The sequence below is a fragment of the Megalobrama amblycephala genome, linkage group LG14, assembly GCF_018812025.1.
Source record: "Megalobrama amblycephala isolate DHTTF-2021 linkage group LG14, ASM1881202v1, whole genome shotgun sequence".
Classification (NCBI taxonomy): Eukaryota; Metazoa; Chordata; class Actinopteri; order Cypriniformes; family Xenocyprididae; genus Megalobrama; species Megalobrama amblycephala.
The window spans coordinates 40,669,586-40,686,835 of NC_063057.1; the positions used below are offsets into that span (position 1 = coordinate 40,669,586).

Here is a 17,250-nt window from a genome sequence, read left to right on the forward strand (position 1 = left end):
TAATGCACCAGTTCAGTGTTACAATCTGGAGGTACTTGTTTGTAGGCTTAAATGGGAAAACTCCTTGTTGGCGTCCTCGGCTTGGGGAAGAGGTTTTTTTTTTTCTCGAGTCGATGATTTGTTGCAGGGTCTTTTCCGGTGCTTAGGTAAAAACCAATCCCGTTTGAGCATGCTGGCAAAATGAAAGGAAGTCTTTTGTCGTGGATGGAGTTAAAGTTGAGGCGGCAAAAGTCGTTGGTTAAACTTTGTGGCAAAACCTAGAACACGAGACTCTCAACGGAAAAGAAAATTAAGTAAAAGAAACGAAAAGTGAGTAAAGTTGGATGGCTTGAATGAGCTGCTTGTCTGTCTTTTTGTTAGCTTAGTCTTGTCTTCGTTTTGTTCTTCTTCTTACTAGTTACTTTGTTCTGATGTGACTATTTAAATTTAGGTGTTTGTCCCACCTCTCTGAGGAGTTCTGACCAATCAGATATCATCTTGTTTCAAAAGGTGGCTTTTCTCCACCTCCAATCATAAAATAAGCGTTATGCTTTGGCAGAGAGTATCATTTAGACATGATTTCTGTTAAATGGAATATGATACATTTTACACAGATTTCATTCAAGCCATGATTTAGCCATACATTAGAGATTTAAATGCATTACAAACATGATATACTTTCTTTCAACCATTCAAAAGTTATCACATTTACATGAATTGTGGGTGTTCTAAAGCATAACTGGTCACAAGTAGTATGTATAGACCTTATTTTCCAGAGAAACAAGCGCACCGCCATCTTTAGAATATTGTCTTTGAACTTCCGGTTTTGCGGTAGCCCTGTATATTTCTATGGAAATAAGAATAAGAATAATTAACTGGTGAAGTGGATTTACCTGTTGTAGAGTCAATGAAAGTTATCATGAGCATTGTTATGTTTAAAGCAGATGTCTTAACAAATGTCAGTAGACCGGGAAGATTTTAAAATGAGCAGTTCATTCATAAATACAAGATCGCTGTGGAAATACAAGCCGGAAGTCAAAAGACAACGAGCGCAGCGCTGAAAAGGGGCGGGGCTACATAAGGTCTATAGATATGATATAAAATATAGGCAGTTGAAAGATGTTTGATAAGTCCATTTCAAATTGTTTGGAACAATTTGATGCAGTTTTATTTGTAGAAAGAGTCTCTGTGGGTTTTCTGTAAAGTTAGGTCACTCAACAGGCTTGCATTGTCTCCGTCTCTTTTGATCTGGAGATCAAAGACTCTTTATCTTCTTTTCAACCATTTGGTTTGTCACCTTTCCTTCAGTCAGGAAGCATGGGTGTCATAAAAGTACCTAGCAGGGTTATTTTCTGTTGACGGACTGGAGCCAAAAATTAGATTCTCTGAGAGCTAAACCCAACCATGAGTTTCTGGAATTATGTTTTGAAAGAATGATTCATTTGTCTGGTTCGTCTACGGTTCCTACATAATAATAATGTGCAAGTGTTGAACAAAAACAAGCTGTTTAGATCTCCTTTCTCTGCTCAGCCTCCATGACAGTGACCATGTGCCCCAGAAGTCCCAGCTTCAAAATATTCCAGCAGGCCCTGGTTACTGTTACATCATAAGAACAGGAACACACCAAGCCAACGGTCGGCCATCAGGCAGTTTTTTTTTGTCGGCCAACTAAGTTTTCTCAGTGTGTTCCGCACCGTGGGATGAAGTTGGTCTTCATCAGCTTTTTTCAGCCGATGCGACATGTTGAATCGGCATCGGTCAGTCAGGCCATCTGATCATTCGGCTGTTTAGCTACTGCCACCTGCTGGTACAGAAAGGCATTTCATCTTATGCAGGTGCAGCACGGACGTGCTACTTGGCCGTCAGGTGTCGGGCATCGGTTTGGTGTGTCAGGGCAACTTTGCACAGAGGCACTACCGATGTGAGCCAACCCCGCAGTCTGCTTTCAGCGCCACTAGTTTGTTGGCGTTGGCTTGGTGTGTTCCTGCCTTTAGACATTTGCAACAGTTTATTTATTAATAACACCACCACAAAGTATGCTCTACTTTATTGCATTATGGCATTATGATTCTCATTATGATTCTTTATTGCATTATGGCATTATGAATTCTTTCTGGTTGTCAAAGACAACCAGAAAGAATCATATTTCTTTCTTTGTTCATCACTTAAAAATATATGTCAAGTATATTGAATTAACTGTAAATTTTCTGATAATCCGAGACTCCAAACTTTGATTAAATGTATGAAAACATGACTCGCAGTAAAAATAATCCCTATTTATCATTTAAAAGACTAAATATTTGATGATAAAGTGAAAACATTCATGAGGTATTAATGTCAGAATGAAATATAAGTTATGACAGTAATTTATTTGCTCTTGTGACATATCTGAGTGAAACAGCTTCTGGAACAAGAACAAATGTAGGGCGGGGCTTGATTTTGTCCATGGGGAACTGATTGTATGGTTGTGGTTTGTTATTGGTGGATCTCATATGAGTGACAGGTTGCCCCGCCCTCACGCCAGTAAACACATCATCAGAGAAGAGACGTCGCTGCAAGAGGGAGGGGAAGTTATTTTGATTCAACATTACAAGCACACATGAATTTAACAAAATTATGTGAATGGATAAATCATATATAATAAATACTGCAATATTCAATAATAAAAAGAAAAAGATTTGACAACTTTGATTTCATGGAGACTATAAGGAACAATATTTCTGTCTTGTTTTTCTCTAACTTATAGTGTTTGTAAGACTGATTAAACAATGTGTGTAGGAACTAAACTAGAAACTTAGCAGGAATGAGGCTCTTCAGGACCAGGAATGAGCAAGCTGCTTTACAGACACGCCTGTTTTACACACGTCACTCAAACACAGAACCAGGAAACAGGAATCACCTGAGTTCAAAGAAACTAAATCTGAAGTGTAGTTGAGCTGTTGTGTGTTTGTGTCTCTGTGTTCATGCTGTAAAATGGCAGAAGCCAGAATTTCAGTGGATCAGGATGAGTTTAGGTGTCCAGTGTGTCTGGATCTCCTGAAGGATCCAGTGGCCATTCCCTGTGGACACAGTTACTGTAAGATCTGTATTACAGGCTGCTGGGATCAGGAGGATCAGATGAGAGTCTACAGCTGTCCTCAGTGCAGACAGACCTTCAGTCCAAGACCTGCTTTAGGTAAAAACACCATTCTGGCTGAAATGGTGGAGAAACTGAAGAAGATTAAACTTCCTGCTGACTGTTACGCTGGAGCTGGAGATGTGCAGTGTGACGTCTGTACTGGAAGAAAACACAAAGCTGTCAAGTCCTGTCTGGTGTGTCTGAACTCTTACTGTCAAACTCATTTTGATCGTCATGAGGAATTTCACTCACGTAAGCCACATAAAGTGACTGAAGCCACTGGACGACTGCAGGAGATGATCTGCCTGAAACACGACAAGATCCTTGAGGTTTTCTGCCGCACTGATCAGAAGTGTATATGTGTGCTGTGTACGATGGATGAACATAAAAACCACGACACTGTATCAGCTGCAGCACAGAGGACAGAGAAACAGGTATGAAGTCCCATTATTACTCATGTTATTCCAAACTGGTATGATTTTCTTTTCTGAGGAACACAAAATAAGATATTTTAACCCTTTCAAGCGTAAGTTTAAAATATTCTAGCTGACCCCCAAGGTTAGTTTTTTTAAGGCATCCGATATTTTAGAACATTTCCCCTTATTGTTTCTATAGCGACGCGTCATGCTTGTCACATGACACAACACAGCCACAATAACTATATGATGTATCACTTTTATTTTGTTTTTTTCCTTTTTTATTTAAAATATTCACAAACTTGCTTACCATGTCATCAACTATCTGATATTCCACTTCTCAAATACGTGTGAGTGTGTTTTGTCATTTAAAAACCTTTATTAATGATAATCTTTAGTTTGTGGCACAGTTCAGAGAGTTATGTCAGTCGGATTTACAGCAGATGAATTCATCACTTTCTTCTGAAATACATGTAAGTGGCCGGTGTACTAGGAGAAGAATAGAGTAAACTTTATAGTTACATAGCCCATTTATGAATAAAAGACATCAGCAGATTATATTTGAATGGATAGTTATTACTGCTTCCATAGACATCAGTGTGCATTTTGCAAACTTTAAATGTATTATTTTACTAGTGTTTGTGTATTTAAAGGTCTGAAACCTAAAATAAGCATTATGTGGTTGAAAACACTGCATGGTTGTGATAAATGACAAGCACTGAGCGCATCATGTGCTTTCGCGCTTCACAACCAAAGCGCGAAAGCACAGTTTGAATCTGGCAGTTATGTGATGTCACTGAACGTTCTAAATCCCATATGTGGGATCGTACCGCTAAAAAGGTTAAGGAATATCTCATTTCTCCATTTACTGAAAGTCATTAGGGTCCAAACGTTTCCATCTTCAAAAAGCACATTAAATGAAATCCATATAACTCCAAGGGGGGTAATCTAATGCTGTGTCCCAATTCACCTACTTACACTGTGCCCTAAAATATGACCTGTTTTTTTTAAGAAAGAAAAAAAAAACAGTACAGACTTCTGAATGTGTAGCAGAAGAATAGGCACGCTTTTGGACATACTATATCATACAGTGTCCTCCACAATTATTGGCACCCTTAGTAAATATGAGCAAAGGTGGCTATGAAAATAAATCTGCATTGTCTTTCCTTTTGATCTTTTATTAAAACAATTCACAAAAATCTAATCTTTCATCAAAGTAAAACAAATGAAAGTGGGGGCAAAATCACATTATGAAATAAATGTTTTTCTCTAATACATGTTGGCCACAATTATTGGCACCCCTAGATTTTTTATGAGTAAAATATCTCTGAAGTATATTACCATTCATATTTACATTTCTTTTAGCACACCAGGGTGATCATGAACATGAAATTGTCCAGTTATGACTTCCTGTTCCACAGGAGTATAAACATGAGGAAACACAAAGGCCAAATTCCCTTAACCCTCTGGAGTCTGAGGCTGATTTGGGGCCTGGAGAAGTTTTGACATGCCCTGACATTTGTGCTTTTTTCAGTTGTTCATAAACATATAAATGACAAAAGTGTCATTACACTGTATTCAGCACAAACTAGGCTACAATAATATGTGAGGAACATGTATGTACATGTTTGTGTTTTTGAAGGAATAATGTTTATGCGTGGTTACTGAAAAAACAAAAAACTTAAGTCACTGAAATAAGGCCAAAATAAGTATATTAAATCTGTGTTCACAAGACTTTTGGGTATTGGAGGTTGTAGACTAGAGTTTTTGCTTCAAAATTATGTAAAAATTATGCTGCCTACTCCTTCATATAAAACAATATATTGATTTAGTTTTTGTAAGACACTTTTTGTCAAGAAACACAGTATGCATGGAGGCGTGAATCACCACTGAAAAATGGGCCATTCTCACCTGAGAAGACAAAAGAATTGGATAGTAATGAGCTGAAATGACTTGCATATTAATGAGGCATTTCAGTCAGGTAGGCTGTGAAAAAAACCTTCTGTGATGTCTCAAGCTCATCATGATATATGAAACATACAGAAAAATATTATTACAATATAAAGTAATGGTTTTATATTATACTTTAAAATATAATGTATTTCTGTGATGCAAAGAGTCTGAATATAGGCTTTTAGTTTAAAAGCATGCACATTTGGAGAAATATTGGATTCTCATATGCTTATGTCAATTTTCTATACAGAGGAGTTATATTTATTTAATATTCATTGTCATTACTATGAGCGCTGGTGTTTTCAATTCATCCTTGAAGTCGGAGGGCGCTCTCTGTGCATTTTTAGTCCACAAATTCATCTAAAAGAAGAAGAGGCTATTCCATGAATGGAGTTTCCAATTCATACTGCAGCCGGAGGGCGCTAAAGAAACAAAAACTCATCTAAAATTCATAAATAGAAGAAAAGAAAACAGGAACTAACTGCATGTCTTCTAGAGCTCCCTAACCATGACTTTTACATTCAGATAAACACTTTTCAAGACAATAAATACACGATTGAGATGATGAATGCATGTATTGCCTCTGAATTTGCGTCTGAATAGCGCTGGCTCCGTGGGCGTGGCCGCATTAGCAGGTAATGAGCTGAATCACGGATTTCTGACATGGCTCTCTTTTCATACAGATTACATAAACACAGAAGGTTTGTTTTCGATTTGACTTACATGATTTAAAACCTGACATCTTAACGTTTTTTTAGACATAAGTTTAATTTTTCTGTGATTAGTATTCACTAAGTTACAGTTCATTTTCTGAGAACTATCAGATTGGACTTCGTTCAGAGGGAGAGGAGAAATCACGCATCATGTTAGTTTTCTTTATTTTACAAAAAGCACAACATTGTGTTTTTACTCTGAGTGTATACAAATAAAAGAAGATATTCTATAGTTTCAATTGATATATTACTTATGTCTCTATGACAAGAAATGACGGAGTATTTTAAGTCTGTTTTGCTGCAATGTGAAAAAAAACCTGCAAAACGCGCCGGCGCGTTTTTAGACCTCAGAGTGTTAATCATTCATCACAATGAGTAAAACCAAAGAATATCGTTCTGATGTGCAGCAAAAGATTGTTGAGCTTCACAAAATAGAAAGTGGCTGTAAGGAAATAGCTAAAGCATTGAAAATCCCCATTTCCACTATCAGGGCAATAATTAAGAAGCCAATCAACTAAAGATGTTACAAATCTGCCTGGAAGAGGACGTGTGTCTAAATCATCCTAATGCGCAGTGAGGAGGAAAGTTTGAGTGGTCAAAGACTCTCCAAGGATCACAGCTGGAGAATTTACAGAGATTAGTTGAGTCTTGAGTCTCAGAAAGCCTAAAACAAATGATCAGACAGCACCTACATCCCCACAAGTTGTTTGGGATGGTTTCAAGTAAAATCCTCTGCTCTCATCCAGAAACAATCTCCAGCATATTCATGTGTCAAACACGACTGGAACTTCAAACGGGACCAGCTTCTATGGTCAGATGAAACTAAAAAAAAGAGCTTTTTGGCAGCAAACCCACCAGATGGGTTTGGTGCACACAGGGATAAAAAGTACCCCATGCCCACGGTTAAATATACTGCTGGATCTTTAATGTTGTGAGCATATTTTTCTGCTGGAGGTCCTGGACATCTTGTTTAGATACATGGCATCATGGAATCTATCAAATACTAACAGATAAAAAATCAAAACCTGACCACTTCTGCTAGAAATCCAATAATGGCCTGTGGTTGGATCTTCAATCATGATCCAAAACAAACATCAAATGCTGTTATGTTGGGAAAAGGAGGTTGCAATAATTGGGTGCCAATAATTGTGTCCAACATGTTTTGGAGAAAAACATTTATTTCATGAGCTTTTCCCCCATTTTCAATTGTTTAACTTCGATGAAAGGTTAGAATATTGTGAATTTTTTAATGAAAGATCAAAAGGATAAACAATGCAGATTTATTTTCACAGCCACCTTTGCTCATATTTACTAAGGGTGCCAATATTTGTGGAGGACACTATGTACACCTTTAACGGACATCTCTATCACTTAGTTACACACATCCTGTCACAGTTTAAACTGTCCTGTCAATCATCTTGTCTCAGTTAATGTCCTCTGCATTTAGTTTAATTTAATTTCCAACCATTTCAGGGAGAAATGTAGTAGCAGGTTGATCTGTCAGCAGTGGGTCTTTCACAAGTAGACTCTCCTCGTGTGCATAATGATGCATTTAAAAGTTAATGACAAACGTAAGTGTTATGGTACACAGGAGGCAGACACAGATGTAAACAGGTAACTGGAGTCCAAAATCTCATGAACCTCATATGCCGCGCCGTCCTCCAGGATGAGTGGAAGGGGGGGTTTGGCGGGAGCCACGTCAGGTCTTGTGGAGAGAGCAGAGGGATGGTAAGGGTTGAGGAGTGAGACGTGGAAAGTGGAGTGAATGCGGTAACCTTGTGGCAGCTGGAGTTGGTAAGTGACTGGGTTGACCTGCTTGATGATGGGAAATGGGCCAATGAACCTGGGACTCAGCTTTCTGCAGGGCAGACGCAGTCTGATGTCCCGGGTGGACAGCCAAACCTTCTGACCGGGCTGGAAGACAGGGGTGTCGGAACGTCGAAGGTCAGCTGTCATTCTGCGTCTGCGCAGGGCTCGTTGCAGCTGATGGTGCGCTGAGTCCCAGACCCTCTCGCTCTCTCGGAACCAGTAATCCACTGCAGGAACGTTAGAGGGTTCCCCGGTCCAGGGGAACAGTGGGGGTTGGTAGCCGAGTACGCACTGGAATGGTGTGAGTCCTGTAGTCGACTGCCGGAGAGAGTTCTGGGCGTACTCGGCCCAACCCAGGAACTGGTTCCAAGAGTCCTGGTGGTCATGGCAGAAGGTACGGAGGAAGCGGCCGATCTCCTGGACCTTCCTTTCCGTCTGCCCGTTCGACTGCGGATGGTATCCCGAAGTTAGGCTGACAGCCACACCTAGGAGGGAATGGAATGCTTTCCACACTCTGGAGATGAACTGGGGTCCTCTGTCTGATACAATATCCTCTGGTATCCCGAAATACCTGAACACGTGGTTGAAGAGGTCTCCATGGCAGTGGGCAATCCTCGTAGTGGAATGAGACGACAAGATTTGGAGAAACGGTCTATGATGACTAGGATGCAGGTATTTCCATCAGAAACAGGGAGATCAGTGATCAGTGAAGTCCACTCCTAGATGTGACCATGGTCGGTTGGGAACAGGCAGAGGAAGGAGTTTCCCAGCTGGCAGATGACGAGGACTCTTGGAGATGGTGCACTCCCGACAGCCCTGCACGTACCTTCTGACATCAGATGCCATCCCTGGCCACCAGAAGCGCTCTTTCAGCAACGAGAGGGTTTCATTGACCCCCGGGTGACCAGTGCCTAGTGACGTGTGAGCTGAGTGGATGGTTGGAGTGCGTCGTGTCCGGGTGATGTATAGCAAGCCAGGTGGACAGCCCGGCGGAGGGTTTGTGGAGGCATTGGAGGAGGGAATGGTCTCCTCTGACCAAGTGATGGGGCTTACAATGAGTGAGCTCAGGATGATAGGCTCGGGTTCTTCTGTCCTTTCTTCAGGAGCATGTAGACGGGAGAGAGCGTCGGCTTTGATGTTCTTTGAACCTGGACGATAGGAGATGGTGTAGTTGAATCGGGAGAAGAACATGGCCCAGCGGGCTTGTCTAGGATTTAACCTCTTGGCAGAACGAAGATACTCCAGGTTTTTGTGGTCTGTTAGCACCAGGAACGCATGTTTGGCTCCCTCCAGCCAATGCCTCCACTCTTCCAAGGCAAGCTTGACAGCTAGGAGTTCCCTGTCACCGATGGAGTAGTTGACTTCCGCCGGGCTGAGCTTGCGGGAGAAGAAGGCGCATGGATGGAGTCTACTTGGCGTCCCCTGCTGCTGTGACAACACCGCTCCCACTCCGGTGGTAGAGGCGTCCACCTCTACGACGAAGGGTTGTTCTGGATCGGGGTGAACGAGTAAGGGAGCGGTGGTGAAGGCTTCCACCTCTACGACGAAGGGTTGTTCTGGATCGGGGTGAACGAGTAAGGGAGCGGTGGTGAAGGCTTCCTTGAGATGGTTAAAGGCGTTGGTGGCTGCTGGGTTCCAGGACAGAGACTTGGGCTTGTTTCGGAGAAGGCTGGTGAGTGGATGGGTGATGGAGCTGTAGTCTTTGATGAATCGACGGCAGAAGTTTGAGAATCCAAGGAAGCGTTGCAACTCTTTGATGGTAGTGGGTTCTGGCCAGTTGGTGATGGACTCCACCTTCCTCTCGTCCATCCGGATGCCACTGTGGTCAATGATGTATCTGAGGAATTAGACGGTGGGTTGATGGAATGAACACTTTTCTGCTTTGAGGAATAGATGGAACTGGCGTAGACGGGTGAGGACCTCCGCAACGTGTCAGCGATGTTCGGCCTGGCTCCGGGAGTAGATGAGTATATCATCGATGTAGACTAGGACAAAGCGGTTGAGGAACTCCCGGAGCACCTCGTGTATGAAATCCTGGAATACGGAGGGGGCGTTGACCAGGCCCAAGGTACAAGGTACTCATAGTGACCAGTAGGAGTGATGAAGGCGGTCTTCCACTCGTCCCCCTCACGTATCCGGATGAGGTTGTACGCGCTGCGGAGGTCCAACTTCGTAAACACAGTGGCACCACGGAGATGTTCCAGGGCCGCTGGGACGAGAGGAAGGGGGTACCTGAATTTGACGGTGATTTTGTTGAGAGAGCGATAATCAATGCATGGCCGCAAGCCTCCGTCCTTTTTTGCCACAAAGAAGAAACTGGAAGCAGCAGGGGAAGTAGACTGCCTGATGTATCCTTGGGCTAGGGCTTCCTTGATGTAATCCTCCATGGCCATCTCCTCCGGGATGGAAAGTGGGTAGATCTTACCCTTCGGCACTGGTTCACCCGGAAGCAGGTCGATGGCACAGTCCCATGGCCGGTGTGGAGGCAGCTTGGAAGCCCTCTGTGGGCAGAAGACGTCGCTGAAGGGGGCGTAACACTTGGGGATGTCGATGGAGCGTTGTTCAACTGGACTCTCGATGGATGTTGCACAGAGGGAGAGATCAGAAGATGGAGAAGGTGGCAAAGGAAGTTCAGTTAGACAGCGAGAGAAACAGGTGTCACCCCACTTGAGGATTTCGCCCGTCTTCCAGGAGATGGTCGGGTTGTGCTGCTCCAACCAGGGGCGCCCTAGAACCACGTCAGCGGTGGAATCCTCCAGAACCAGCAGATGTAATTCCTCTTGATGAAGAAGACCGACTTGAAGCGTGAGGGGCCCAGCTACTGTGCGGACATACTTACGGCTGAGAGGCTTGCCAGTTATGGAGTTGATCTGGTAGATCGTCGGAGACGGAGAGGTCTTGAGGCGTAGCTGCCAGCAGAGGGCGCCGGAGACGAAGTTGCCAGCTGACCCTGAGTCGAGGAGCGCGACCACTGTAAGGGAGATATCAGCAGCAGTAAGATTGACGACAGTGGTGAGTGGTTTCATCTTTTGAGTAGAAGGAATGATGGCACTCACCATGGGTCGAGGAGGTCGTGTGGGGCACGCCGCAATCGCATGCCCAGGAGCGTGTTACGCCCCCTTCAGCAGGAAACCGCTGCAATCCTCCGCCGATCCTGAGTAGGGCGCCGGTTTAGCCATGGGACTGGCGTACGGTGGCGGTGAAGAAGATCCTGTGGTGCTGGCGGTGGTGTTCGCTGGTGCAGGTGAGGGAGAAGTGACTGGAGATGGTGGCGGTGGATTGGTGGTGAGGGTTCGCCGAAGCGCATCCACCAGGGCCTGAAATGGATCCGGTTGGCTCATACTGGGTCTGCGGTGTTGGTCCGGTCTTCTGTTACGGTACACAGGAGGCAGACACAGATGTAAACAGGTAACTTGCGTTTATTGACACCAGTAGAGCATTGAGCATGAAACAGGTAAGCAGAGTAGAGTCAATGGATGATTAGAAGATAATGATGGAGGTAGTTACTGTCCTTTTCCTTTCAGATATGTACACGCTGGAGCTTGGAGATCGCTGGAGGTGACTGGAGTAGATAGGAGCACACCCACACAGAAGACGAGGCACACAGAGGGAAGGAGACATGCTGGAGACAGGTAGGTATGGAGCGAGGAGTCCTTGAGGTAAGCATTAACTGATGTATATGCAAACGAGACCGGACATGGAGTGCTGTGTGTGTGTGCTCTTTATGGTGCTGCTGATGAGTGTGGTAATGAGGTGCAGGTGGCGGTGATCAGTACTCTGGGGATAGTGTGCGCTGGGATTGGTTGAGGTTGGAACCTGACGTGTCTGTGACAGTATGATTACAAAGTTCACAATGTTGTTGTAGATGAAAAATAATGTGGATAACATTGAATAAATGATAAATAAATTTTGTCAGGTAATTTAATCACTCAAACTTATTTATCTAAACTTTTCTGCTTGACCATCGGATAGGGCTGGACGATTAATCGAAAAGCAACCGAAACCGAAATTCAGAACCTCTAACCAACGTAATTTTACCATGTCGGTTATTTCGTTTTTTTTAATCCTGTTAATACTTTACCCTTAAAAACATTACCGCGTGTGTAGCCACATGACTCCGCCCCGTCCAGTCGGTGGCATAAAAGCAAAACACGGAGGTGAACGCCAGTTCAACACATAGCGATGGCGCGTGAGCGGTGAGCCTTGCGTCTTCACTAAACTTTGTCAGTTGTATTTGTTTTAAGGTTTGTAGCCTACATTCTAGTGATTAGACGAACAGATGTATTATTATTCCGAGCTACCGCGCTTGCGCAGCTGCAGTGTTGCACGAACACTCATACAAACAGTAGCTGCTTAAAACGTAAAGATCGCGCGCACAGAGAGGAACGGAGAAACTAGTCAGCTCTGTCCAGTGATTTCACTAAAGTAGCTTAGAAACTCAAAACGTCTTTTGTCTACTTAGTTTTGGAGTAACCATTAACAACCCACAGCTTCACAATGAACAGAGAGACGGTATGACTAATTCACACGCAACCACTTGTACTGGTAGCCTACTGTGCTAATTCATCTTTATCTGATTTACAACGAGCAGAAATCTGTAAGAAATGTTATGAAGCATAGATAAAATAACTGTTGAAATTGAGCTGTTATGTTAGATCACTCTTTAAATAGGAAAAAAATATCCCACCTTTTAATAGTCATATTTACAGTACAAACCTTGTCAGTGAACTATGAGGGCAAAAAAAAAAAAACAGAAACAAAATAATCGTTCATTAATCGTAATCGAGGTGAAAGGTTCAATTAATCAAAATTAAAGGTTTTGATTTTAGGCCATAATCATCCAGCCCTACCATCGGACTCGTCCATCCACCATGATTGTAGTTTTTTAACACTTTTTATTCATGTTTTTTAGTTATAATCAAATTCTCATCCATCGCACAGTGGGTTGTGGTCAATATTATCCGTTAGAGTCTGCGGCAATATTCACTTCGGAATCTAAACAGTAATAGTAGATCATCCGGGTATCTTTGGAATAATCATATTACGATTTTGGACACAGTAATTTGGATTTTGAATATTATTTAGGACCATAATATGCAAATTGAGACAAAACATAAATCTTCTTAAGTGATAGGAAAAGTCAAATATGTTTGCATGTTTAGTCATGTGAAACACATGAGCCAGTGAGGTTTGATGTTATTGACATGTTGCCTTATTTGATTTGGGCTCTAGAAACAGAGACATTATTCAGAATATCTTATTTGCGTTCTGCAAGAGAAAATCATACAAGTTTGGAAAGACATGAGGATGAGTAAACAATGAAAGAATGTACATTTCTGGGTGAACTATCCCTATAAAACTAGACTTTGATGAAATAATGCTGACAGTTATGACTGAACCTATAACCTTATCATGAAAGATCTTTAACCCTCAATCTTAGCACTTCACTGACACTGGATTCATATCTGTTTATTTGATGATTTATGTGATGTTTCTCCTGTCATTGGTTTGTCCTTTAGCACCAGCTGAAGGAGATGCAGAGGTCGTTCCAGCAGAGGATCCAGCAGAGAGAGAAAGATCTTCAGCAGCTGAGAGAGGCTGTGGAGTCTCATAAGGTGAGTCTGGAGAAGAAGAGAAGTTTGAGAAGTCTCAGTCAGGACTCACTGAAGCCACTGTGTGATTGTGATGTGTGTCCTAACAGCGCTCTGCACAGACAGCAGTGGAGGACAGTGAGAGGATCTTCACTGAGCTCATCCGCTCCATTGAGAGAAGCCGCTCTGAGGCCACACAGCGGATCAGAGATCAGGAAAAGACTGCAGTGAGTCGAGCTGAAGGACGACTGGAGCGACTGGAGCAGGAGATCAATGATCTGAGGAGGAGAGACGCTGAGCTGGAGCAGCTTTCACACACACAGGATCACATCCATTTCCTGCAGGTAACAGAGATCTAGAAGAACAGGATCATAGTGGACTTGAGCAAGAGACTCACAGAGAAACATTTCATGAGAGCAGAATGAGCCGTTGACTGAAGTGTTGATCTGTGTGTTCGGTTATTATATAATCATCAGTCAGACTCTCATCTGATCTTCTTCTTTTGAAAGAGATGCTCTTACAAATGCAGTGATTTATGTCTTAGGCAGTGAAATGTCTTAGACAACTCTGGAAATCTCTTAGGAAACATTTTCCTGAAAGATACATTGAGCTTCCAGACAGCAACAGTCACTAATATTTTAAATATTTAGTCCTCAAACAGGAAGCGAGGCTGTATATTACCTCTGCTTTAGTGTATTTAAACCACAAAACCTGACCTTTGGATCGTGTCCTAAGAGTCCTTGTGAATTTCAGAGCCACTAACTGCTTAAAAGTTATAAATAATGGTCAATCTAATCGTTGCTTTTCAACTGCTTTTCCTGATCAAATCTACTCAACCCTGTCATGTGACTCCATTGATGCACTTGATCTGTTACATTTATGTTATTGGCAGATGTTTGATCATCAAAGTGTTTTCCTAGAAAGTTCACATATAGTTTAAGAGTCAAACACTTGAACTTACAGCTCTAACATGATATAATGAACATGAGAAGAATGAATCTGATGCTGTGATAGTGCTGGATTGAGGAAAGTTACTAAAGATCAACAAGAGCTGCTTAAATCTGACAGTAGTGCAGGTTATTGGCTGAAGTGTGGAGGTGATGAGCTTTGATTTCTGTTTTCTGTAGAGTTTCCAGTCTCTCTCAGCTCCTCCTGAATCTACAGACGTAAATGACGATCCCTTCAGTTCTCTCTCCTCTTTTGATGTTGTGAGAGAATCTATCCATCAGCTGAGAGACAAACTGGAGGATTTCTGCAAAGAGGAGCTGAAGAAGATCTCTGACAGAGGTAAAGTCCTGGAGATTCATCTGCTGTCAGAAATGATCCTCCATCATCTCATATCATGTAGAAGATCATATTAGAAATGTCTAAGGAATGGATGCAGGGATCATTTTCTCTTGACATGATAATCACACTCTTCATGTCTGTTGATTTCCACAGTCACTTTAACCAACATTGTTCCCCAGAACCAGGAACGACTTCCTACAATGTAAGTCACTAAGAAAACAAGCAGAAAAATCACTGAATGTGTTCATGTTCTTCCTGTAGAAGGTAAAGAAAACATGACAGAAGAGTTTTAATGTGAATTAGTGTTTCTTAACGGGGCGTTCAGAGAACATCGGCGGTCACTGGAAGCAATATCTTCAAAAGGTGTTGAGGCGTTTAAGCACATAAATGCCAAATACTTACAAGATGAAACTTGTAATTACTTGCAGAAGACATTTTGGTAATACTTAAAGCCCTTATGTATAAAGCATTATAAATATATTTATAATGTATATAATCTTTTCATAAATAATTATAACCAAAGTTAAAATGCATTATAATATTTGCAGATTCTGAAATTGGTTGTTTGTCATGTGTTTTAATGCATTATACTTTCTAAAAGTCAACATTGAAATCCAGCTAATGGAGTAATCCACATATAAAGAACAGACCCAGAATAGACAGTGTTTCATTTCCATCACGACTGTTTACTTCAGTGTTTCTGTCAGCTTTCTGTAGTGCAGCTGCTGAACTTCCAGTGAAAACAACTTCTGCGTTTAGCATTCAGACACAATATAACACAATATGTTTTTCAATGTTTTTTCTTGTTTTCCAATGAAAAAAAAAAAAAAAAAAATTATGAATGCTCCTGTTTGCTGATTGGCTGCAGTTTGTGATGATCTACGTAATTAAGGTTTCAGTGCCAAATTTTAAAGGATTTATTTAACATTCATAAATATAATTTGATTCACTTGGCTTTTTTTGATCCTTGGGAAACTAATGATAATATTTAAACTATCCAGTCAAATCTGTTATGTGGCATTCAGTGACATTCATTTTAAATGATATTTAGGTGAATAATAATAGTAATCACACAAAATGAATTATTATAAAGAAACAAATATATATATAATATATCATGACAGATAATTTGGGGTTGGTAAGTTTTTTTGTGTTTTTGAAATAAGTCTCTTCTGCTATTTGATCCAAAATACAGTAAAAACAGTAATATTGTTAAATATCACTATGATTTTAAAGAACCATATTCTTGGGTTGGGTAAAGGACCTAGATGATGGATAATGATGATTTGCACAGGATATCAGACAGATTGATAATTCCTTGATTCTGATGTGTTTTATCTCCATCAGATTCCCATCAGCTCAATCTGGATCTGAACACAGTGAATAAAAACCTCCGTCTGTCTGAGAGGAACAGAGTGATTACTAACACTAACACAGCACAGTCGTATCCTGATCATCCAGACAGATTTGATTGTTATATTCAGGTGTTGTGTAGAGAGAGTGTGTGTGGACGCTGTTACTGGGAGATTGAGAGGAGTGGTGATGTGTATATATCGGTGTCATATAAGAGCATCAGCAGGAAGGGATGGGGTTATGAGTGTGGGTTTGGATCTAGTGATCAATCCTGGAGTTTGATCTGTTCTTCCTCCAGTTACTCATTCTGGCACAATGACAAAGAGACTAAACTCCCAGTAAAGTCCATCAGCAGGAGAATAGGAGTGTATGTGGATCACAGTGCAGGAACTCTGTCCTTCTACAGCGTCTCTGGAGACACAATGAGCCTCATCCACACAGTCCAGACCACATTCACTCAACCGCTTTATCCTGGGTTTAGGGTTTGTTATAAATCATCAGTGAAACTGTGTTGATGAATCAGAATAGACTGTAGAGAGATTCTACCCATAATGCTTTGAGCTCATGATGAATCAGTAACACTTAGTGTGTGTGTAGCCCATTTTAGCTGTTACGAGCCCTTGCTCTTTCTTGTTTTCCCTTTTATTTCAGGAAACCCATTTTCAATTCAAAATAAAAACATGGGGCACAAAAATAAAATTAATTATATAATTTTACAGTACAAATGTATTATTACAACAGAAATATATTTGTTTCCATGTTTATAATCTTAATTTTAAAGGCAGTAAAGAGAGAGAATTTTACAATTAAGTTAAAATAATATTTACAGGTGAGCTAATCCAACACTAAAAAATCTTTTGTTGACAACTCATTATACAAACCCGATTCCAAAAAAGTTGGGACACTGTACAAATTGTGAATAAAAACAGAATGCAATGATGTGGAAATTTCAAATTTCAATATTTTATTCAGAATACAACATAGATGACATATCAAATGTTTAAACTGAGAAAATGTATCATTTTATGGGA

The 17,250-nt window shown here is 41.4% G+C and overlaps 1 protein-coding gene across 1 annotated transcript; it reads left to right on the plus strand.

Annotated features, from left to right (window-relative positions):
* The first annotated feature begins 2,902 nt into the window (after window positions 1–2,902).
* Window positions 2,903–16,935, plus strand: LOC125245252 (tripartite motif-containing protein 16-like). Its single transcript, XM_048155792.1, has 6 exons — window positions 2,903–3,531; window positions 13,508–13,603; window positions 13,690–13,923; window positions 14,707–14,890; window positions 15,033–15,068; window positions 16,214–16,935. Exons 1-6 carry the CDS (start codon window positions 2,953–2,955, stop codon window positions 16,732–16,734), a joined length of 1,650 nt encoding a protein of 549 aa, XP_048011749.1. The 5' UTR covers window positions 2,903–2,952; the 3' UTR covers window positions 16,735–16,935.
* The last annotated feature ends 315 nt before the right edge of the window (window positions 16,936–17,250 follow it).

Coding starts and splice junctions, on each gene's coding strand:
- LOC125245252 (XM_048155792.1), top strand. CDS start 2,953: ATGGCAGAAGCCAGAATTTCAGTGGATCAGGATGAGTTTAGGTGTCCA. Junction 13,924..14,706: donor ATCACATCCATTTCCTGCAG/GTAACAGAGATC, acceptor TGTTTTCTGTAG/AGTTTCCAGTCTCTCTCAGC. Junction 15,069..16,213: donor CAGGAACGACTTCCTACAAT/GTAAGTCACTAA, acceptor TATCTCCATCAG/ATTCCCATCAGCTCAATCTG.